Raw genomic sequence first — 24908 nt, 5'->3', positions numbered from 1 at the left:
GAGCTCTTTGAAAGAGCTTAGACCTCAGATCAGCTCTTCATGTATAGTCACTGCCATTTGCCACCCAAAGGGCTAGGCTTTTTGAAAACATTTTCAGTGTAAAAATTTCAAATGCTTATAACCCCAAAGATATTTTGTCTCTGAGGGAGCACCGAGCTCTTCAGTAAGACAAAACAAAACTAACTCCAGTGGTAGAGAAAGGAGGCTGGAACCATTGCTTCCTGAGAGATAAAGAGTATTATCAGGGAGGTAAAAGCAAATTAAACACAGGATCTTCTCTTGGGTGGAAGGTTTGATCATGACTCATGGTTGAGCCTGTCCTTTTGGATCTAGATCATAAGACAAGAGATCATGGTCCCTCACCCACCACTCTCTAGGCTCTATCCCTCATCCATCATCCATTATCCCTTATCCATCTTTCATTGTTGACTCCCTTCCTTGCTAGGTGGTGAAGCGTCTTCCAAAGACTCGGTCTGGAAAGGTCATGCGAAGGCTCCTGAGGAAGATAGTGACTGGTGGTACTCAGGATCTGGGGGATACCACCACCCTTGAGGACCCCAGTGTCATCAAAGAAATTCTAAATGCCTACCAGAAGTACAAAGACAAGCATCACGAGGCTCAGTGATTGGCCAACCCATGATTCTGATTTGTCCTTCTAGAATGCAGCTCTCGGGCTGGCCTTCTTGGAGACAGTACAAGGCTATTGTCTCCAGCATATAACCCGCACTGCCATGATGTCAAGTCTGCATTGAAATCGCATCAGCCTTTCTGTGGCAGAAGTGACAGAGACGTTCTCTCAGTCTTGACTAGCACTATGCTCTTAGTCCTGATTCTGGTTCCTTATAATGAAAAGTCATGAAAAAGTCACTGCTTTCCCCTTCGTATCTGTTGTCGACAACAGGAAATGGGAAAGCTGACCAAAAAGTTCCTCAGCACAGCTGGATAACAGTGGCATACAGTTGTTGTTTTCTGGGTCTTTCCAGATAGAAAAGACAGGGTTTTTTTGCACTTCAGAAAAATATTGTATAAGCACACATATGTAAAATGTGAGTTTACTTGTACCATGCTCTGTATAACATTTAGACTCTTCTTCTGTCTCTGTTTCTGAAGAAATTGTAGAGAGAACTTTAAGTTCTTGTCACCCTCTTTGTGTGTGTGTGTTTGGTCCTACTTTCCTTGGTTTGTATATTATGAAATTAATAATCTAAAAACAGCTGTATGAATATGCTTTCCTTTTCATTCTACATCAACTCCAGTTCCTTGTTCTGTAAGTTGTAATCAGGAAAGATGTCCCGCTTCCCATCTTGAATGCCTCTTGGTAGACCAGTATGCTCCAAGTATGTGGATTTGTTTAGGGAAATAGCAAAAATATCAGGTGATTAGACTGAGCACTGATCTTGCAAGTATCTATCTGGTCCTTATAAATTTTGCCTGCTGGTGGTAAACACCTTTGAACGTGAGACCTGGGCACTTCTCTGAGTCAGGTCTCACTTTCTTTCAATGTGCCTTAATTCTTCTGAATGTTAGCAAGATGGTCTATGTCATACAGTCACAAGTACAGTTTCTTTAGCCAAGCTGATGTGGGGTGAGGCTAGGAAGCCCATTGAGTTAAATTCATGAAGACAGAGAAGATTTCCTGGTCTATTACCCACATAGAACCCTACATCTGGGAGGGTGTTTATGGGCATGGGATGGCAGGGAACTGAGTGTCTTTGAGTGCTATGGCTGTGCTGGTCTGTCAGATAACTGAGGATGTTTTTGGCATTTTGGGGGTGGCCTTGTCTGTGACACAGAAATCCTCAAAGTAATAGTCTGTGCTTATAGCACTTGGTAGATGGGTCCAGGACTAGCCTTGCTCCTGCTGGGCCTAGAGGACTTTGGGGGTGGTGCTATATATGAAATGGCTTTTATATTCTCTCAGTGCCAGGTTTTCAGAATGATTCATATAGCACTTCAAATAAAGCTTTATTTTATTCAGTATTTTCTGTTGGAGACCATTTTTTTCATCATACAATGGTGTTTCCTTTTTTGTTATGAAATATAATCCTAAAGGCAAGGCTGGCTGTGCCTGTTTATACAGAAGAAAAACACTTGGGAAAAAAAATCTTTCTTCTTACAGGAGCTCAATAAGGTCTCACTTTTCTTTGGGAGCTATATTTCATGGAAGTGGCTTGAATCTAGATTACTGTGATATTCCATACACCAGCCATTTGAGGCTACAGAGATATAAATGGGAAGCAAAAGAATAATAGGATAAAATGTTCAGTTCTTTTATTACAGTTGCCCCTGTCCACATATTCAGTAGCTCCTTGTGACTGCAGAACTATACATGGAAGAAGCACATTCCTGTTATATAGACTCCTACTGTCAGCACTGTTGTTCTGGAGCAAGGATGAAAATGGAGGTACAGAAATGAAGCCAAGCAGTCAGAATCAGCATCAAAGCCTGCGTACATGAAAAGCACAATTTTGTTTGGGGAAAACACTTCACAATTGAGATTATCGCTATGCAAAGAGTGAAAGGAGATTTCCTATCTCACAAAAAGGAGAAGCAAATTTAGAAGGCTCTGTGAATTGGTGAAAGCCTGAATCACCACCTATGCAGCCTTTCTCTTAGGCTGAGACAGAATGACAGTTCCCAGAGATGTCATTTACATGTTCCTGGGACAAGGAGAGGAAAGCCTAGGAGGATGCCTCTATGATAGACTGTAAATTCTCTGGCAGGCCTCTCGCTGACCAGAGACATGGTTTTGCACCTACAGAAGCAAATGAGATCAAAAGCAGTGGTAATTCCTGCTGGAACAGTCAAGCTAAACATCCCTTATCAGATTACTCTGAGCTAGGGTACAACAGCAGAAACAGAAGACTCATATCTTTAGTGGCCTGAGTTGTTTTGACTACTACTATTTAAGTACTATTTTTGTTGGGGTCCACACGCATATTGTTCCCTAATTTGTCAGTGACTCACCTGCCTCTAACAGGGGTTCCAGGATTTCAGTCGAAGGCCCAAGTGACCATATGGGCCTGACCAAGTCACAGAGCTACTGAGAAACAGATATGGAAACAGCACTGGAAAAGGGATAATGACCCATTTACTACAGGACAGGATAGATTGCAGAGAGGAGAGTAAGTAGTGGAACTGGCAAGAAGAAATGGACGAAGCAGGGAGGCCTAGCCAAACTGCCTCAAACCTGCCTCAAGCGCCGGTCTACTTCCTGCTTTGGGTTTTCTGTCATAAATGCAACATTCCAATAAACACCCAAGTCACAGTGAACAAGAAGTAGAGAGAAGAGCAGGTAGTTACTGAGAATGCAGAGAAGAGGCAGATGGTGTGTAACAGAGAAGGGGAGTAACTAATTTGGAGATGTTTTCTTTTGGGGGAGCCACTCCTGGAGGGCTTGGAGGACATATAGGATGCTGGGCATTAAACCTGGGCTGGCCACATGCAAGGCAAATACTCTACCTGTTGTGTTATCACTGCAGCCCCTGGAGATGGTTTTCTGAACACTATGTACCTCTCAACCAGCATGACCTGGTATGTTTGTTATCACCATAAGACTCAAGACAGACAATACTCAGATTTAAAAAGAAGCAGTTGCATTAGCATACCTTTGAAGAATACAATTCCTTTAAAGTGACTCAAACAAGTTGTCTTCTCTAACTAAATCGGAGACCTTCCAGCATGATTAATTCCAGAGGGAAGCATGTCCCTGTAAAACATACAAATAGGTTTAAAAATTATGACTACTGTTCACTACTTTGATAACACAGTAGCTTCTGGGGATAGAATCCAGGGACTCATCTATGCAGGGCATGTGCTGTACTACTGAGCAATGTCAGACTGCATTGTATTTACTCCTAAGATGATTGGCACACTGCCTTCTTGGTTTGTCACCAGTGGCTGAGTTTGCAGTAAAGAAATGATGGTGTGTGGCCTCCCCACTTCTTGAGTCCATGCCAAAAGGAAACTGCACTTGGCCTGCCAGGAAAACAAACCTTTTTAGAGTCAGGCACAGTCTTGTTGGCTCTCTAGGGCCCAACCAAATGCTTAATGGAATTAAATTCCCTAACACAGAGTCAGCCATGGATGGGGCACCTCACCCAAGTTTTTGCCACTTGCTGCTTGGGCTCAGGAATCTGGATTTGGGATACAGAGATAAATCATAACTGGAAGAAGAAACAGATCTCCTACTTGCCCCACCCTCGTGGGTAAATGGAGCTCTGGGCAGGTGGAGAAAGGTTACTAATCCACCAAAGGACCTAACCAAAAGAGTACAGTACACTGTGCTCTGGACAAATAATCTAAGCTCAGATCATCTAACTAATCGCACTTATTTAACTTAGTTACAGATTGGACTCGTGTGGTCTTGAGACAAGCACACTGAGTTCTCTAGAAACTTTCTTAGTTTACAGAATCTCTACCAAGTCAGAAGGACACCAACTGCAATACCTGCAAGGTTCTATTTCTCTTCTTTGAGAAGCCTTATAGCTCTTTAGGTGTCCTTCATTGCTATAATTTCAATAAGCCTAGTTTATCATTGTTGTTTTCTTTTATAGATAAGTTACTGCCCACTTTTGGTTGTTGGGCCTAGAAAGAAATAATTTCATGGGAGGGCAGAGCAATAGCCCAGCAGGTAGGGTGTTTGCTTTGCATGCCACCAACCCAGGTTCAATCCCCAGCATCCCATATGGTCCCCCAAGACTTCCAGGATCAATTTCTGAGCACAGAGCCAAGAGTAACCCTTGAGTGCCACCAGATATGACCCAAAAACAAACAAAAAAAATTCCATGGGATTGGAGAAATAGTACAGTGGGTACTTGCCTAGCATGGGCCAACCCAGTGTTTGATTCTCATCAATGGTCTTCTGAGCACCACCAGGAGTGATCCTTAAGCACGAATTCAGGCTTAAGCCCTGAGAGGTGCTGGGTGTAGCTCCCACCATCAATTTTCTTCAAATAAAAATTCACAGGCAGCCATAATCCTCTGGTCTTCTCTGGTTAGGTAAAAGACCAAGTGAGATTGACCAGTGATGAAAAACATTGCCCCATCCCATTTTGTGGGCTCCCGTGGTCTCAACCAGTGAGTCAGTTCCAACTAGTTAGAATAAAAGGGTGAAAAGCAGCCTGGTGTGTTTCGAACTCCAGGAGACAGCACTGATCTCTGCCCTGCCAGAGGCCCCTTCCTGTCCCCACTTACATTCTCTGTCATGGTGGAACCTTGCATTTTAGAAACTCCCTGGTGAGTGCCTAGAGAGAGAAAACCATGGGTAGCATATGTGCCTTGCACTTAGCCAATCCCTGGCACCCCAGATGGTCCCCCTGAGCTCACCAGAAGTGGCCTTTGAGCACAGAGCCAGGAGTCTGTCCTGATTACTGCCAGGTGTGTTGCCAAAAGAAAATTCCCTGGTCCCTTACAAGGTAGTGAAAATGGGGCCGGGCGGTGGCGCTCGAGGTAAGGTGCCTGCCTTACCTGCGCTAGCCTAGGAGACGGACCGCGGTTCGATCCCCCAGCGTCCCATATGGTCCCCCAAGCCAGGAGCGACTTCTGAGCGCATAGCCAGGAGTAACCCCTGAGCGTCACCGGGTGTGGCCCAAAAAACAAACAAAAAAAAAAAAAAAAAACAAGGTAGTGAAAATTAAGAAAAATTCCAGTCTTACTCAGGCTGTGTTGAGCCCACTCTGCTGAACTGGGTCTGTCTCCTTATCCCCTGTGACCAGACCATGTGTGTCATGTCATGCTCCCCCGCTCCTACCCGTATACTGAAAAACTTCTCAAACAAGGACAAGCAAGCCCATCACACTAGTACACCTGGGGAAAGTCAGGGTACCCACCTCCAATTTTGACAGTGAAATCGGCAGCCATCATGCGATTTTGAGTTGCCAGGTCACTGTGGATGAACTTGTTGAAACTGAGGTTGAAATTGCCGTGCCCTCAGCAATCTTGCCCACCATATATATCATCTTGCTCAGGTTAGGAGGTATGTGTGGGTTATTCAGGGTGGGGAAAGATGGGCAAAGGATAGTTGTGAGGGGCCCAAGTGACAGGGTAAGTGGATGGGGCACTTGCCTTGCATGCAGGGTTTGATCCTCAGAGCCCTAACGAGTTCCACCAGGAGTAATTCCTGAGCATAGAGCCAGGAGTAAGCCCTGACCATTTCTGGGTGTGACCCCCAAACAAAAACAAATTAGAAAAAATACTGGGGCCCGGAGAGATAGCACAGCGGCGTTTGCCTTGCAAGCAGCCGATCCAGGACCAAAGGTGGTTGGTTGGAATCCCGGTGTCCCATATGGTCCCCTGTGCCTGCCAGGAGCTATTTCTGAGCAGACAGCCAGGAGTAACCCCTGAGCACTGCCGGGTGTGGCCCAAAAACCAAAAACCAAAAAAAAAAAAAAAGACTTTTCAGCAGTGATATTTGAAGTGGTTCTGAAGGATTAAAAATAGTTTGCCAAGTGGGAGGGATACATTATCACAGGAGGGAGAATCGTTCTAAACAAAGGCAAGAAGGCATAAAATTAGAAATAGCAAGTGTCAGAAGCAGACAGTTTAGTAATGCCATGAGAATAAGCCATAAAGCAGGAAAGAATCCAGAGAAAGCCATGCTGTCAAAACAGTAGTTGCATTGTTCTTATTGCACAAGTAAGTCAACATTGCCAGGGCTTGAATTAAAGCCTACCTTCCCTGCGGAATGGGACGAAGGTATGAAGTGAAACATTCTCCCATTGGTCCTTCTGTCACATGGGATACTAGTGCCATCTAACCTTGAGAAAGGTAAGTGCACTTGGCTTGGAAAAGTCTACCAATGCAAGAATAGTTCCTACTATTCCATTTGGAACATGGTTTTTTTTTAGAGGTGACATAAAGTAAAAGTAAAAACAGTGACAGGGACTTCCTCTACACTGTTTTCCACCCTCTTTCCAAATCTGTTCATCCTTCAACTCTGTTATCTGTCAAATTGTCTCAATGATCATATTATAACCTTTCACCCGGTTGTTAATGACCTCAAAAACCTTATTTTCATAATTAAAGACACTCATTAGTGTCTTTAATAATAATGGAGTAAGTCTTTACTCAGCATTATCATGCAGCACCATATACCCTATTTTTCACTCTATAAGACGCACCTGACCATAAGACGCACATAGTTTTTAGACGAGGAAAACAAGAAAAAAAAATCTAAAACAAATAGTGCAACGCGAGACAGAGGCTGGGAAAAACCAGCCTTTGAAGCTGAAGTATATTTATAATATGCCGGTCCTCAGCTGGTTAAATACATTTACCTCACTTTTTTTTTTTACATCAGAAAATTTTAAAAAGGTATTTTAAATATTTTTCATTAATATAAAAATAAAAAGTCACAGCAGCATCAAATAGCCTTAAACAAAAACTCTATATGATGGTGAAAATGTGTTAGCCTGATTGCTATATATAGTATGTCTGCGCAATAAAGGGGGTATCACACTGCAGATGTCAAGTGAATATATCTGCTCTCCTCTCCTGCACGCAGGCTTCAGCTCCAGGTGGCATTCGCTCCATAAGATGCACAGACTTTTCCCCCCATTTGGGGGGGGGGGGCATCTTATGGTAGGAAAAACACGTAAGTATGCTTGGCTTGCCAATATACTATTAACCAATCGTGAATTCTTAAACTTTAGCCCAAGTGCCAAGTGCTTCTGGGTGAAAAGTAGACAGTCTGACACAGCAGCTTAATGCAACTCCCTTATGCCACTTGAGATTTGATTTCTCCTTAATGACCAAGAAAAACAACAGCCTATTTTCCCATCTCTGAGAAGACTACTGTTGGAAAAAGAACCCACCCTTGCAGCTTGCCGTCAACCCAAAAGTTCTGAACAATTCACTAAAACTGGATCATAGAATTGCTTGATCCTTCGAAGTTCCCAGACACCAGTGGGATGTGTCTTAGAAGTTTCATGGTTGGAACAGGAATCAAGATTCCCCAGTAGCTTTTTGGCAATAGTTGCAAATAGACTATTTCTAGCCGATAGCAGTAACAGTTATTTGGACTTGTAGCCCACACCTGATAATGCTCAGGGCTCACTTCTGGAGGTACATAGGAATCACTTGTGATAATGCTCAGGGCTCACTTGTGGCTGTGCTCAAGGACTCATTCCTGGTTGGTTCAGGGAAGATTCCTCGCTTTGTGCTCAGAGCTTATTCCCGGTACTGTGCTCAGGAATGACTTCTGACATTATTCTCAAGTAAACACTTCTAGTTGTGTCTCTGTACTCTAGGTGCACTTCTGCTCAGTGCTGACTTCTAATAGTACTCAGGAATTACTCCTGGCCCTGTACTGAAGATTCACTCCTGGTAATGCTCAGAGGTTCACTCCTGGTTGTGCTCAGAGATCATTCCTGGCAGTGTGCAAGTTACTGTATTAGGTGCCCAAGGTATAGAACCCAGGTCAACCCCTTGTAGGCAAGCTACTGTCCTGCGCTTTCATTGGCTCAGCCTTGGCACACATGAGGACATCTCTGACTTCTACCCCACTTTACATCAACATTGCGTTGACGGGTAACCAAATCTCCTATTGGGGAATAGACACACACACACACACAAATTGCACCCTTGGTGGGTGGAAGAGAAAGAGTTTATTTGAGCGGACCAACATTTCAGGGAGCCTTGGGAACTAACTCTCCACTCCAAAGCATCCACACCTTTTTACACATTTCAAACATTCTTATACAAACTAAATTACAGCTAAGGTTGGTGTGGCTTTGAAAAACCAAGTGTTCGCCTGAATCTCTTTCGCTGTCTTGCTTTAGTTCTTGTGCTCTGGTGATACGGGCGCCCCCAAACAAGCCTTCCTTGTTTTCATCCTCTCTTGTGACAGTAAATCTTTACCATCCTAGTTTTCCTTTTTTTGATATCCGTAATTTTTTTTTGTCAGCTGCCTATTTACTCCCTAGTTTTCCTCAATTTTTCCCACAAAGTAGCTTCACATCTGAACTTTACCTAAAGAAGTAATTTATTTTTCTTTGTGTGCAAAGTTGCTGAGCCTTGCAGTATTCTACGCAGACTAGTATAGAGTATATATACATATATAGGGGAGAGAGCTGGCTGGCCACCTTTCCAGGGGGGGAGAAGAGTGAGTGTGTGAGTGTGAGTGTGAGTGTGTGTGTGTGTGTGTGTGTGTGTGTGTGTGTGTGTGTGTGTGTGTGTGTGTGTAGTTTGGCTGGCCACCTTTCCAGGAGTATATAAGAGGGGGCGGGGAGAGAGAAGAAAGAGAAGAGAGGAGTGTATATACCGTATATATAGTCTGGCTGGCCCACCTTTCTGGAAGTATATATACATATACAGAGCACAGAGAAAAAGAAAGGGGGGAAAGTGAGAGGAATATGTAGTCTGAGAGAGAGAGAGAGGAAGAGAGAGATGAGTATAGAGAGAGGAGAGAAAGAAGTATATACATAGTCTGGGTGGCCATCTTTACAGTATAAATATATATATGTATGTGTGTGTATATATATTGAGAGAGAGAAAGGAAGAGAGATGAGTATATAGAGAGGAGAGAAAGAAGTATATACATAGTCTGGGTGGCCATCTTTACAGTATATATATATATGTGTGTGTGTGTGTGTATATATATATATATATATATTGAGAGAGAGAGAGGAAGAGAGAGATGAGTATAGAGAGAGGAGAGAAAGAAGTATATACATAGTCTGGGTGGCCATCTTTACAGTATATATATATATGTGTGTATATATATATATATATTGAGAGAGAGAGAGAGAGAGAGAGAGAGAGAGAGAGAGAGAGAGAGAGAGAGAGAGAGAGAGAGAGAGAGAGAGAGAGAGAGAGAGAGATTCTGGCTGGCCACCTTTCCAGGCCCCAGAGGGGCTTCTTGAGCGAGCCAAATCCAGCCTGTCCTTTCCAGGAGGGGTATAGCCGCAGGGAGGAGGCCTGGGGCGTCCAGCGCCATGGAGCCCGAGGACAAGAGCGACCATCGAGGACCGCGCATGCGCCGAGGCCCCGTGGCAGGCAGCCAGCGCCAAAGAATCGGGACGTGCCGCGGGGCCTCTGCTCCAGCCGCGGAGACCAACCGCCAGCCGTGGTCCGACCCAGCCGATCCCGGAAGCCGCGGGCTGAGTCGTAGCGCGCGTTGGCTGTACAGGCGCTCGGAAGGCGGCTCTGCGCGTGCGCGGGGCGAGGCTGGCGGCGCGTGATGATGTCACTTCCGCGCGCGGGGGAAGGCGGGGCCGAAGGCGGCGGCGGCGGAGTCCTAGGCGGCGGGACCTTCGGCTTCGCGGCATCTTCGCACCATGAGCGAGGCGGACGGGTTGAGGCAGCGCCGGCCGCTGCGGCCGCAGGTGGTCACGAACAATGGCCGGGTCCCGGACGCCGAAGACGGCAGGTAGGCTTGGCCCCCCCCCAAAAAAGCAGGTCCAGGTTTTGACCTTTGTGCCTGTTTTTTAACCTCTTACCTTCCAGAATGTTTTATTTTGTTTTTATTTTTTTAACGGTGACATGCATCTTATGCATGACATGCAAATTATGATGCATCTTATAATGCATGACATGCAAATTATGATGCAACTTATAATCGTGACATGCAGTTTATAATGCATCTTATAGTGTATGACATACAAATCATGATGCATCTTATAATGCATGATTAGCTGTCCATATTTAAGGAGAACTCTTTTTTTAAGCTATCTTAGAAAGCTGCTGTATTCTGGAGTCTGGAAGTCTAGTACAGCGGGTAAGGCATTTGCCTTGCACAAGGCCTCCCCATGTATGACAGTTCCTGGCACTCTTAAAAGGTCCCCTGAGCACTGCTGGGTGTGACACCCCCCCCCAAACTAAAGTAAATAAACAAAAGAGAAGGCTATTCACCCTTTTCCCCTATGTGATTCCCTCCAGAATTCAAAAACCTAGAATTTTTGTTCCTGTTGCTAGCATAAGTTTACGTAAAGGTTGGACTCTATAGCAGTACACAAGTGGAAATGTTGGTTTTATTTCCAAGCTTTGAGTAGAAAATAATTTGAGAATATGGTCAGGCTTTTGTCAGTCGGTTTCCAAGCCACAAAGTAACAGCCATTTCAATACAAAACATTTAAGCTTTCATATTTGTGCCTTGAATCTCACACTTTTTTTTTTTTTGGCTTTTGAGTCACACCTGACAGCGCTCAGGGTTTACTCGGGGCTCTACCCTTAGAAGTCACCCCTAGCAGGCTCGGGGGACCATATGGATGCTGGGATTCGAATCACTGTCCTTTATTTTGCATGAAAGGCAAACACCCCACCTCCATGCTATCTCTCCGACCCCACACTTTTAATTTTTTTAAAGGAAAAATCTAGAAACTAAGCTTAAAGTTTTGAAATTATTTGATTTATGAGTTGATAAAAAATACTGAGAATAATTAATGTTTCAATGAGAATTACATATTAAAATTTTTTTTAAGATTTACAAACTTTTAGAGCCAGGAGTAACCCCTGAGCGCTGCCAGGTGTGACCCCCAAAAAATATTTACAAAATTGTTTATAGTAGAGCTGTTTCAGACATACAATGTTTAACACCAATTCCACCACTAGTGTCCTTTTCCATTGTCAGTGTCCATACATTTCCTCTCACCCCTCAGCCTGCCCCGTGGCATGCATATAACAAATTTATTTTATATTGCTACTCTAATAATAAAATGTAAGGGATTGGCAAGTAAATGAATAAAAGTCACTTAGTGGTGATTGATTGCTATTAAGAAAGGTTCTGGGCCAGAGTGGTGGCGCAAGCTGTAAGGTGTCTGCCTTGCGGGCACTAGCCTATGGTCCCCCAAGTCAGGAGCCATTTCTGAGCACATAGTCAGAAGTAACCGTTGAGCTTCACCGAGTGTGGCCCCCAAAACAAAACAAAAATAAGGTTTCTAACCTTTCTTAATCTAGTATAGGACAACCACATATACCATGAGTGAGTGTCATTCTTAATGCCATATGTTGGAAAGTTTTTCCTTTCCTTAAAGGAGCTCTTTTAACACTTCATGTAAAACTGGTTTCAGTGAAATTGAATTCCTGAAGAATTCCTATGAATTCCTGCAGATGTTGCCTACCTATGTTGCCTACCTATGAAGTTCTCAGTCAAGTCTGGTTGTTAATCTAACTGAGTATTCTTGGTGAGGTATTCATTCAGTTAAGTTTTTTTGTACTATATCCATATTCTTCTGGCTTGTGTAGTCTCATTTGATAGATATACTATATATATATGTTTTTGTTGTTTTCTTTGGATCACACCCAGCTGTGCTCAGGGCTTATTACCCAGGCTCTATTCTCAGAGGTCACACCTGGTGGTGCTTTGGAAGCTATATGGGATGAGTATTAGGAATTAAACCCTGGATTAGCTGTGTGCAAGGCAAATGCCATATCCACTGTTCTATTGACTTAGCCACTATTTTCATAATTTAGATCTATTTTCACTGAGATTCTTTGGGCCTCTTGGATCTTGCTTGGATCTTGGATCTTGCTTGGATCTTGGATCTTGCTTGGATCTTGCTTGGATCTTGGATCTCAAAGCCCTTTGCTTTGAGAAATTCATATTGATGATTTTTTTTTTCCCATTTTCATTCCTGTTCTTTGGGGACTCTGATGATTCTTACATTGTTCCTCTTCAACACATTCCATAGTTTTAATATGCTATATATTTTTTTTCATACTATTTTCTTTTTTCTCTTTTTTTCATACTATTTTCAACTTCTGTTTTCTAGTGATTACTTCCTCATTTTGGAGCTCTTTGATCCTTTGCTCAGCTGCTGTTATTGTGCTATTCAGAGCTTCTATTTATTGAGTTTTTTTTTGTTTTTTTTTTTTTTTTTTGTGGTTTTTGGGTCACACCCGGCAGTGCTCAGGGGTTACTCCTGGCTCCATGCTCAGAAATTGCTCCTGGCAGGCACGGGGGACCATATGGGACGCTGGGATTCGAACCGATGACCTCTTGCATGAAAGGCAAACGCCTTACCTCCATGCTATCTCTCCAGCCCCTATTTATTGAGTTTTTTATATTACCTACCATGCTCTCTGTTTCTTTCATTTCTAATTGTAGTAGTTTTTGCATCTCTACTCTTACACTTCCTTTTGTTTTGCTGACTACTTGTGTTATTGCTTCTTTGAACTCATTGATCATCCTCATAGTGGTCTAGGATTTATTGAGTTGGTTGATGTTGTTTATGTCTTTGGTGATTTTGTTTTCACTCATTGAAATTGGTGGGTTTCTTCGTGTTTTCCCCCATTGGTTTTCTATTATTCTTGCTTTGTTGTGGGGGGGGGGATGAGTCTTCTTAGTTAACCATCCTGGAAGATGCTGACAGATTGGACTGAAGATTGCTCTCTTCTCAGCCTGTCCTCAAAGAATGATAGGAAATATAGCTGAGCAGTGTGTAATTTGTTGAGTAGAACTGTTTTGTTGCCCTGTAAGCAGCCATGCACTTCAGGAGTTGTGGAGCAAGTCGGTGTAGAGGCAGCTGGGACCCATTGTTAGGACTGAAATCTGCCTCCTGTTCTGGAATCTCAGCTCTCTCGGATTAGGATTAGGGGTATGCTAAAGGCCGAGTGCTATAGTATTTGTCCCAATGGTGCTTGAAGGCCACCAGAGCTACTCCTGGACTCTGGTGGAACCTCATGATGCCAAGGATTTAACTTGGGACTTCATACATGCAATGAATGTTCTTTTTGTCCCAACCCCAGACCTCAAATGAAGGACAGTTTTGTCAGAATTGTAATTTTTCAGAATGATAGTAGGAGAAATAACTTTGGAGAGCAATAGCAAAAATGGGTTTTATAGAAATTGTTTATAGAAAGGCCATTGGCAGAGAAGATTTTTAGGTTATATCTCCTTGCTGGGTGGGGCTAGATAAAGTTGAGGAATGTGCTGCCATACATAGTCTATAGATAGAGCAGCCTTACCCTCAGCCTGAAGCTTTCCAAGGACATATACAACTTACACTAATGGGAAGAACAGAAGAAAGTTGGTCTCCCTATTACCTGGATAGCATGAGATCATCAATTGCTAGACAGAGGGGCCTTTTAGGACAATATGCAAGGATGACTGCTTTATTAGCACCACATCCCTTAATAGGATAGAGTAAAAAGCAGCTGGCCTTGAGTTGTCACCTTGCAAGGTTGGATTACTGGATCCACCCTAATCAGTATTCATATTCCACCCTAGGGTGTGATTTGGTGTTGAATTACTGGATTCCCCCTACTTGGTTTTCCTCCTCCACCCTAGAGTTCTTGCTGATATAAATATGGAGAAAGTGATGAGCCCTAATAAATACATGAAAGGATGACTGATCTGAAGTTTTGTTTTCAATTCTTGCTCCAGGTATATATTTGGAAGTGGTTTTTTAAACTTAATTTTTATTTTCTATGCTAAAATGATGGAAACTACAGTCATGAGCCCCAATGTGAAGAAAAGCAATAAATGAACAAATTCAAGGTATAGTGACTTCAAATGCTTTATTGTGGTTGTTTGACTTTCTCAGTTTACAGAGATCACATAAAGATTGAGAGGTATCAACATTCTCAAAGATAAAAAAAAAAAAAATTTCAGATTGTGTCTTTTTCCCAAAAAAGATCACCAAACTTGCACTGTGTAGCACTCCTTGGGCTGTTGCAAGTGGTAGAGGACCAAACACCAATGCACAATGTTAATTGACTTTGCCCAAAGATCAAGTACTTTTTGCCAAAGTGGTGGCTGCTTATGTGGCCACAGTGTAATTTCCATCTATCATTACAGCTCCACCAGAGATTTCCCTGGCATAGGTTGGGAAGACAGGTACTCTGAGAGCAAAGTATAAAAGATGTACCCCAGACTACAAAAGGGATCATGGTACAGCAATGTAGAACCTCACCATGGGTGGTGGGTGAAGATTATAATCCTAAGAATTTAAATGAATAAAAGTAACCTATATAATGTCTCTGGAGAGGACTTCAGAGTGAAAATGCTTAGGATGTTGCACAAACTCAAAGAAACTATTTAGTGGATTGCAACAAAACCCAAGAGAATTTGAGAGCAGAAATGAGAAAACTGCAAACAGAAATTACAGAAATGAAAAATTTGGTAGGTGAAATGAAAAACTGGAGGACCCCATCAGCAGAACAATAGCAGCACAAGACAGAAATCAGTGCTCTAGTAGATGAAAGCCAGAAAACCTCCAGACAATAACAGAAGAGGACACAAGTCACTGGAAACAAATCTCATGGATTGGGAGGATTCTTATCATTAAAATGGCACTATTCCCCAAAGCATTGTACAGACTCAGTCCGTCCCTATAAGGATACTCATGAAATCTTTTTAAAGAAATTCCTGAAATTCACATGGAACTACAAGCCCCCTTACCTTCCTTCCCCCAATTGCTAAAGCAATTCTTAGGGGAAGGATGGGAGATATCACTTTCCCCAATTTCAAACTCTACTACAAAGTGATAGTAATTAAAATGGCATTCTATTGGAATAAAGACAGATTATCAAATCAGTGGAATATCAAGAGACAGGCCCTCAGGTATATAAGCAATTAATCTTTGATAAAGGAGAAAGAAATATAAAGTGAAGCAAGGAAAAATCCTTGTCAACAAAGTGGTACTGAGAAAACTGGTCAGCTACAAGGAAAAAAATGAACTCAGACCTCTTTTTTTTTTAACAATGTTGCACAAAAGTCAGGTCAAAAATGTATTAACGACCTTGATATCAGACCTGAAACCTTAAGGTATATATAAAGCAAAATGTAGGCAGAACTCTTCATGACTTTGAAGCTAAAGGCATCTTCAAGGATGAATTACCATTGGCCAAGCAAGTGGAAGCAAAGATAAATACTAATGATATTAAATTAAGAAGCATCTGCATCTCAGTGGAAATGATGACCAAAATACGAAGACATTCCACAAATTGGGTGAAATTATTTGCCTAGCACTTATCAGTAAAGACATTATTACTCAAGATACAAGACTTTAAAAGAGGGGGGCGGAGCAGTGGCTTAAAGTGGTAAGGCGTCTGCTTTGCCCATGCTAGCCTAGGATGGTCCTCTGTTCGATCCCCTGGTGTCCTATATGGTCCCCCAAGCCAGGAGCGATTTCTGAACACATAGCCAGGAGTAGCCCTGGAGCGTCACTGGATGTGGCCCAAAAACCAAAAAAAAAAAAAAAAGACTTTAAAAGAAAAGAAATCTGCCCTGTAAAAAATGGGTAGAAGAGATGAGTAGAAATATCCTCAAAGAAGAAATGCAGAATGTCAAAGGCACTTGAAAAAAATACTTCATTATTAGTCATCAGGTAGATGAAAATCAAAATAGGATATTATCTCACACCACAGAGACTGGCTCGCATCAAAAGGAACAAAAAAGTGCAGGTGTCGATGCAGAGACAAAGGGACTCTCACTGCTTGTGAGAATTTCAACTGGTCCTGCCCTTCTGAAAAACAATATGGACATTCCTAAAATTTTCTAGGAATTGAACTTCTATTTGATCCAGGAATTCCACCTCCTGGAACATACCCCCATGGACCCAAAACCAAAATGGTAGAAAGACATCTGCATCCTTATGTTTCTTGTTGCATTACCTACAAGTCAAACTCTAGAAACAACCCAGGTGTCCAAGAATAAATGATTGGATAAAGAAACTGGTTATGCTCACAATGGGATATTACTCGGCCATAAGAAAATAAAACTTTGCAATTTGCGTCTACACAAAAAGACCTGGAGAGCATCATACTGAATGAATTTAGTCAGGAGAGAGATACAATGATCTCAGTCATGTGCAGAATATAAAGAAACTGGTGCAGTAACTAATACCCAGAAATAAAGCAACATGAGAACTGGTATTCAGTAGAAAACATGCCACGTGAGGGTTTAGGGATAGAGTATGACAATATTAGTGGTGGAAGAAGCATTTACAAGAAGGTGGAGGTGGTGCTGAAAGGTGGTAAAGTGTTATATGATTATTCTTTCAGCAGTAGTATTGTAAACTACAGGGCAAAATCATTTAAATAAAAAATAATGCCTCTTGGTAAAGCTGATGGATAGAAGGGAGCAGATGGGATTGGGAGAGTAGTGTTGGAGGAAAGTGGTGAAGCGATTGCTTGTTAAAACATTGCCTAATCATGAACTTTTTAAATTTTATACTGGCTAATTAAAATAATTTAAAAAGTAAATTAAAATGTACCCCCCAAAAAATCTCCATTTGTTTTGGCCTCTCTTTGTTTTAAAATCTCCAAGCTCTTCCATGACTTCCATTTGACTTCTGTGTGCAGGCTCTTGTGCCACCATGCCCCACATTTGGTAATGTAATGGCATTTGTAAATCTTAGCAAAGCCAATAGTAACTCTCAAATCCTGTTGCATCAGTCGGATTGCTTGCTTGTCCTTAGTGACCAGGAGATTTCAGGTTACAGAAGTCTTTGGAGGTGAACATTGCTCCATACCCTTCCCAGAAATTGAGGCAATAAACTCCTATATCAGGTTGCACTTTGGGAGGAAATTGCAAGCCTTACTGGAAGTGGGCTACGGAGGAGAGTTGTGGAAACAGAACAATATGTTACATTGTGAGTGTGTGGAGGCGAAGGGCACTCAAAGAATCAAGACAGTGTTGAGTGTTTGGAGTTCAAATTGTGAATTTAATCAACTTGGGCTGGCCTAGTTTAGTGCTACATCTGTGGGTATGCCAGGATGGTACCTTGTTTCTTTGAGGCCCATGTTCGATTTTCAACATTCCTCTTGGCCCTATTAAATGTTGAGGCCAAGAAGATGGCTCAGCGATACAAAGCTCTTGACTCACTAATGAGAACCCCAGATTTGATCCCTATCACTGCGTTGTCCCCTGAGCACAGCTGATGGTGTTCGCCTTAGCACTACTGAGTATGATCACTCAACCAAACAAATCAGTTAAAGAGCCTTGGGATCAAAGAATTGCTGTGTTCAGGGAATGGTAGGGAGGGCACCTCCTCCCTCCAACTCATGCATATCAAGGAGGTGCAGGCTTGTCCTCCCATCCTTTACTAGTGACTTGAACAAACCCCACTATGGCAGAGAAAGGGAATGGTTTGCAAACTCCTGAATGTTTTCACCAGTGTTCCTGGTAAAAACTGAAGGCCTACAGTCTCTTCCCTCAGGTTTGAGCGTAGATATTTGGGGAGCCAGGACCTGCTTCTCCTAGGTTAAACTTGAATCTAGACATTGCCTGCTGAGTCACATGAGATCATTCATGCCAAGGATTAGAAAAGTGCTCTAGGATTCCGTTCACCCTACACCCTCACAAGCACATTCCTGTCCTCAGCAGCCTAGTGGGAGCTGGCCTTGACTTCTCTGCCCAGTTCTTGCAGCTCAGCATTACCCTCAGTTTATCTGCTGAGCTCATTTCTCCTTTGTCACTCATGATGGCTACTGATGTGTATATTCACTCCTGTGCAAAGAGCTTGTGGAGTCCTATGGTTTCCTTTCTTGCATGGCTCTGCCCCAGTTACTTTCTGTCACAACTGTACTCTAGTGTCTGTTCCATGTCATTTGCTTTGATTCCGATTTATGACCAGCCCTTCTGTTCACCACCACCTCGTCCTGCTGTGTTGTACCTCATTGCACTAGTCAGTATCTGGAATTTCCTTGAACTAGAATACAAAGAGAATAGAAGCTTAATGCTTTTATAGCTCTACTCTCAGGTTTTTGAACAGGTTCTGCTATATGACGACAGTAATCAAATGCCTCTGTATGTCATTATTTATGTTGGATTTTTGGGTCACACCTAGTGGTGCTCAGGGGTTACTCCTGGCTCTGCAGTCAGGAATTACTCCCGATGGTGCTTACGGGTGCTTGGAATTGAACCCTGGTTGGCCATGTGCAAGGCAAATGCCCTCCCCACTGTGCTATTGCTACAGCCCATTGTCATTACTTAAATAAGTTCAGAGGGCTGGAGAGAGTACACTGTACAGGGCGCTTGCTTTTTATTTATTTTTTTTTTTGTTTGTTTGTTTTTTACCTAGATTTTGATCCTCAGCACCACTATTGTTCCCCAAATTCCACAAGGAGTGATCCCTGAGCCCAAAGCCAGGAGTAAGCACTTAGCACTTCTGGGTGTGTTCCCAAATCCAAAATAATAAATAATTAGGAATTAATTAGAATGTAATAGAATTATATTTTCTCATTTGTGCTGCGGAGTGAATTTGGAACATTGCATTCAAGAGCTTTATTGGAAGTTACAAGAACCAGCCAACCAACCAATAACAACCACCAACCCTTGCTGTACTTCAGCTAGAGAGATTTCTCTGCATTAAAGGGAAGACCCCTTTTCTGGGATAGTCACCCAAGAAGAGATAATATAGTGGTTAGGGCACTTGCTTGTGGCTGACTTTGGTTTGATCTCCAGTCTCCTATGTAGTCCCCCTAATTACCTCCAGGAGTGAACCCTGAGTAAGCCAGGAGTAAGCCCTGAGGATGGTAATGTGTGCCCCCCCCCCATAAAAAAAAAAAACTTTATTGTGAGTCACTGGATTTGGGTTGCATGTAGGAAGTCTCACAATAGAAGAGATGACTACCACAGAAAGGGAAGGCTTGAGGGAAAAGGAGAGGGGGCTCTTGCTTCACTTGGTAAATCTGATAAGAAAAGTCAATAGTGGTGAGGACAAAGCCCAGTGGGTAAGTCAGAGGGAGAAAGATAAACACAGAAATAGTCTCACTCATCTGTGGGATTTAAGAAAAATAAAAGACAGTAGGGTGAAAATACCGAGAGACAATAGAGATAAGGGCCAGAAGAACCAACCCATGATATGAAACTTAGTACAAAGAGTAGTAAGCACTGACAATGACCATGACAATGATAGTGAGAGAGAAGTAGAATGCCTGTCCCAGACACAGGCAAGGGGTGGGGAAAGAAGGAAATGGGGGACATTGGTGGCAGAAAAGATGCACTGGTGAAGGGAAGTGTATATTCTATATGACTGAAACCCAATTGCGAACATTTCTGTAACCAAGGTGCTTAAATAAAGATATTATTAAAGAAAAAAGAAAAATGATTATATTTTAGAGAATGAGAAAATAAAAACTTTATTTTATTGTTAATTTCGTGGAAGATTGCACAATGCAATTTTTCCTAAATACCTAAGTACCTAATTGAGGAGAGGTTGGTTGCATCAGCCTCCTGTTGCACTTATTCTCTGCACAGGCACTTAACTTCCCCCAGACTGTGCATGGAGGATCAGTGTGGTGTGCATTCTGCTAACATGTACATATCCCAACTTCTCTATGGCTTTACCTTTGTCTGTTTTGAGGACTCTGGTTTTCAAAGAACCAAATGCTGAAAAAAAGTCTTTCTTCTCCCTTACACTGATGAACAACCCTGCTTTGCTGAACAAGCATACGGTTATTTCACATGTTGAAAAACTTCAGACCACTTCAGACAATCACTTGAGGTAAAGAGCCTTTGGAATGGCAGTGTGCAGCTTAGCCATCACCTTATTTGTTCAAAACACCTTTTATTTTATTTTTTTTTCCTTAGGAAGCCCTCGCCCATTAAAGCTCAGGATTTAGTCTTGGCTCTGTGCTCAGGGGTTATTCTGGAAGGTGGGGGGACCCTTGGTGGTACTGAGGATCCCAGGTTGGCATGGAGTCAAACGCCTTATTGTACTTAAATATCTTTTTGAGGTAGAAATTCACATAAATTCACTGATATACATTGTTCAGTTTTACTTCAGAGCTTTTGCCCAAATCACAGCAACGTACGTTTAGAACATTGTCGTCATTATTTGTTTTTCATTGATGCATGGTAACCATAGAAAAAAGCTGTCAGCCAAATAATGTGTTACTATTTTAATGACAAAATGGGTTTATTCAGAAACAAAAGAGCAGGTTGGAAAGTACATTTATGGTGAGACCCACATATACTATTAATAATCCCTCTACATTGGAGGATTACTCTTTTATTTCTGCTGAAAAAAAGAAAAGAACATCACTTCCTGTGGAGATGGTAGCTGTATTGAACTCCCTGGAGTTTGCTGATATATACATGAAGGGACATATGGGGCATATTCTATGTCTAAACTTATGGCTTTATTTATGTAGGGCAGGGGTCTCAGACGCAATTTATGTGGGGGCTGCAGGAGGCAAAGTCGGGGTGATCCTTGAGTGCAAAGTCAGTAGTAAGCCTTGAACATTGGGGGGTGTGACCCAAACAACTAAAACAAAACAAAACAAAAAAAGATTGCTCTAGGGCAGGGCCACAAAATATTGTACGGAGGGCCGCAAACGGCCCGTGGGCCGCAAGTTTGAGACCCCTGATATAGGGTTTAAATAGCACTTTTTGAAAGTGAAATTCACAGAACATGAGGCTTAGATATATTTGTTGAGGAATACACAGTTGAGTGGTATTTGGTGTAGGGATAGACACCAGCATTGGTCCTGTTTTTTAAAATCTTTTTCATTACCTCCTAAAAGGACTAATATTCCCATTAAGTAGTCACATGTAATTTCCACTTCCCACCCTAATGTCCATATTTGACTATGAAAAGTGACATTATTACAACTTGGGTTAACGAGTGAATGCCACGTGCCCCTTGAGAGGTCACATATGGCATGACCCAATTTTTTTAGGAACTGCCCCACAAAACTAGGTAAAGGGCAGAACAAATGGACGTTTGCTGACTTTTTAACAAACAGGCTCAAGTTTAATTCACAAGCTACAAAGGTCAATCTCTGCAGTGGAGAAATGAAGGGAAGTCCTGCACCTACAAATGCGCTGTAAGACCAGTCTCTGAGTCTTTCCTAACCTCTGTGATCTTTTTGATTCCTGGCAGTTCCTTCAGTGGGCGAGTTTTCCGAGTGACATTCTTGATGTTGGCCTTTGTCCTCACATTCCCGTTGCTTGGAGCCATGATGCTGCTGGACTCCCCCATAGACCCACAACCTCTCAGGTGAGTTGACCAGCAATCTGGGGAGGGGTTTCCTGACAAGGTGTAAGATGTATAATTAGTGTAATATAAAAGGGACCAGAGAAATAGTACAGCAAGGTAAGGGACTTACACCGCATGCAGATGAATTCAATCCCTGAGTACCACTGAGAATGATTTCTGAGTGCAGAGCCAGGAGTTCGTTTAGAGTGTTGCTGGGTATATCCCCAAACCAAATGTGTGTACATATGTGTGTATATATTTGTGTATGTATGTATGTATCATATGGCTTCATGCACTGTAATTCAACCCCAGGAAAAACAGGTCTAGAGCAGAGGTCATCAGAGAAAATAAACCAGGCCAAGCTTGGGAGGGTGAAATATGTATGGTCAGGGAGCTTTCAACCTCATGGGGAGGGAAGGGCGGGAGGAAGCGGGGGAGAGAGAGAAGAAGAAAGAGGGAGGAAAGAGAGAGAGCTGCCCACCAAACCAGCTGGCCTTTATTAAAAAAAACCTTTAATACACAACTGGGGTTGGGGAGTGGTAGACAAAAGGCTTTATCTTGAGCTAGTTCTGTCCAGGTGAGTCTTTAACATGCAGAAGGAGAGTAGGTAAGAGGAGAGGAAAGGAAGCCAGGAAAGCTGTAAACCAACATGTATTTATATGTGTATATGTGTATATCTATATCTATAGATAGATATGCACACATAAAAATAAAAGGTAACTTATTCTGAGAACTAGAATCTGTTTTTCTTTAGTCCCTGCATTTTATGGTGAATTAACAGACAAAGACTTGTACCTAAAAACAAAGTTTTTCAAAGTAACCAAATAAGAAAAGTATGTGGATTCATTTGGGCTAGCAGAAGTAATATGTCAAAAAGTCAAGTTTTATTATCAACTGATTTTTTAAAATAGTTTTGAAATTAGAGACTTTTTTTAAGAGACTATTTCTGAGTCTTCCCCAGGCAAGTTTTGTCTCTGGGCTATTGGGTTGGGGCAAAGTTTACTGCCCTGCTCGTAGACCTGGTTCTCCACTCACACCAAGTGTTTGTCATGTCAACAGCCTGGATCCATAACTAATCTTGAAGAGAGAGCCATCTTCTGAATCATCCAGTTGCGCAACTCCTGGATGTAGCTGTATATACAGCCTTGCAACTTCTCAAAATTGCCTAGTACTGACAGCCCAGTAAGAGCACAGCAAATTAAATGGGAAAGTTGCAGAGAAGCCAACTAAGGTCATTGAGCAGCAACTGTAAATAACACAGAGGCTCAAGTAGCACCTAAAAGATCAGTAAATCCTCAGACAATGACTTTAGTAATAACATTATGAGAGATATATTATAAAAAGCAATATAAATTTAATTACTTTATGCCTTACAAGGAAGCATAAAAATATGCCCACATCCTGGATACCCAAAGTGTACCAGCAAAAAGATATTCAATAAAAAAATATTCTAAAGACACATTCCTTTCTCAGAATGATGAAAGGCATAGATAGAGATAGAATCTCAAACAGCAAGATAAAAGAAGGAAATCACATATAAAGGAGTATCTTGAAGATTTGCAGTAAATTTACCAAAGAAAACCCTCCAGGCCCAAAGACAGTGATGGGATATGATGAAAAATCTCAGTGAAATTAACACCTCACCAAGAATACTTTACCCAGCCAGACTCTCATTTAGTTTTGATAGAAGGATACACAGATTCTTGGATAGACAACAAACAGCTCAGGAACATTATAGACCCAAAAGCACTTTAAAAGAAGAGATGAAGGGGGTACTTTAAGACAAGATAAACCCCACACACACCAAACTTCTTCAGAAAGATCACACAAAATTTCAGAAACAGTCATTTTTCTCAGTGTCAGTAGACTAACTGCACCAGTTAAGAGACACATAGTGGCAGAATAAGTTGGAAAATTGAATTCAAAATTATGCTGCTTATAAGAAACATATTTGAACAGCCACAGCAAACACACTCAAAAGTCAAAAGTCAAAGGACAATTCTTCCCTAAAAAAAGGTTTGAGTTGCCATACCACACAGATCAGACAACACAGACTTCTATGAGGAATAGAAACTCTGAGAAATGTTCTGCAGGTGGGAGTGGGCAAAGCCAGACTGGTTGAGAATATTTCCGTTGTCCACCACCCTCGGCAGTGTTTCTCCCACATGGGCAAGTTAAGAAACTATGGGAGGACAACGTAGGGAGGTATTTGACAGAAATCTGCCCCCTCCACACTCGGGGGCTTCTCTGGGATGCGGGTGCTTGCATTGCAGCCACTAAAAACAGAGACATATTCTTCATCTCATGAAGGGGCCATGTGTTCCAGTGGGAGTAGATAGGAGACAAAAATGGCAGAAGAGTGAGAAGTTGATGTGGGAAGCAGAGGGTTTTGGGGACCAGGCTTTGATGGGGCAACTGAATATCAGCTTCACTCATAAAAGCAGCCCTAACTGAGAAGGGAGACATCTTTTGTGGCCAGTAGGCATCAGGGAGGAGAGTGAAAAGGATCAGGGGAAAGGGCAAGCCTGACCATCTAGCTAAGTTTACTTCAGGGACTATAGTTCTGAGGAAGATTGGCTTGGAGGGGCTGTCTGCTGACAGACTCCATGGCCCCCTGGACTTTACAAAGTTTCCATGGTTTTGCTGTACAAAGAAGCAGTTGTGAGGCATCAAGGGAGGTCACATGACAGAAAAGATTCTTGCTGGCCTGCACCAGGGTGGTGGTTAGGACATGGAAAAGGGACTCAATATGGCTTTTGAAGGTGGCTCTGGGAGGTTGGGAAAAGCAGTGTATGTACTTACAGGTGGCAGGCCAAGGGTTATTGCTTTGTGAGAAAGGATTCCAGACACATGGGATGCTGGGTTCTAAGAGCAGGCCCTGTGCTGGACTGGAGATGGAGAGGATGGGCTCAGTGTGGGCCTCTCCAAAACACAGGATACCATGCACTAGCTGTGCTATGAAGAGGTACTACTCCCTCTGACTCAGCTGGTGGGACTGGCCAATAGAAGCAGGGCTATGAATCAGTGTCTAAAGGTCTTATA

At 42.4% G+C, this 24908-nt stretch overlaps 2 protein-coding genes across 2 annotated transcripts in view; both read left to right on the top strand.

The window, feature by feature from the left end:
* ACSS1 (acyl-CoA synthetase short chain family member 1) overlaps positions 1 to 1980 on the top strand; it is a 46598-nt gene extending 44618 nt beyond the window's left edge. Inside the window, exon 14 of the mRNA XM_049776245.1 lies at positions 446 to 1980. Coding sequence (XP_049632202.1) covers positions 446 to 625 — 180 coding nt within the window. The 3' untranslated portion in view covers positions 626 to 1980. The remainder of the gene's footprint in view (positions 1 to 445) is intronic.
* An 8250-nt stretch (positions 1981 to 10230) lies between these two features.
* APMAP (adipocyte plasma membrane associated protein) overlaps positions 10231 to 24908 on the top strand; it is a 28204-nt gene continuing 13526 nt past the window's right edge. Inside the window, exons 1-2 of the mRNA XM_049776246.1 lie at positions 10231 to 10369; positions 21771 to 21887. Coding sequence (XP_049632203.1) covers positions 10278 to 10369; positions 21771 to 21887 — 209 coding nt within the window. The 5' untranslated portion in view covers positions 10231 to 10277. The remainder of the gene's footprint in view (positions 10370 to 21770; positions 21888 to 24908) is intronic.

Source organism: Suncus etruscus, chromosome 7, assembly GCF_024139225.1.
Source record: "Suncus etruscus isolate mSunEtr1 chromosome 7, mSunEtr1.pri.cur, whole genome shotgun sequence".
In the NCBI taxonomy this organism is placed as follows: Eukaryota; Metazoa; Chordata; class Mammalia; order Eulipotyphla; family Soricidae; genus Suncus; species Suncus etruscus.
The sequence above is the reverse complement of the archived record's forward strand: the minus strand, read 5'-3'. Positions and strand labels throughout refer to the sequence as shown.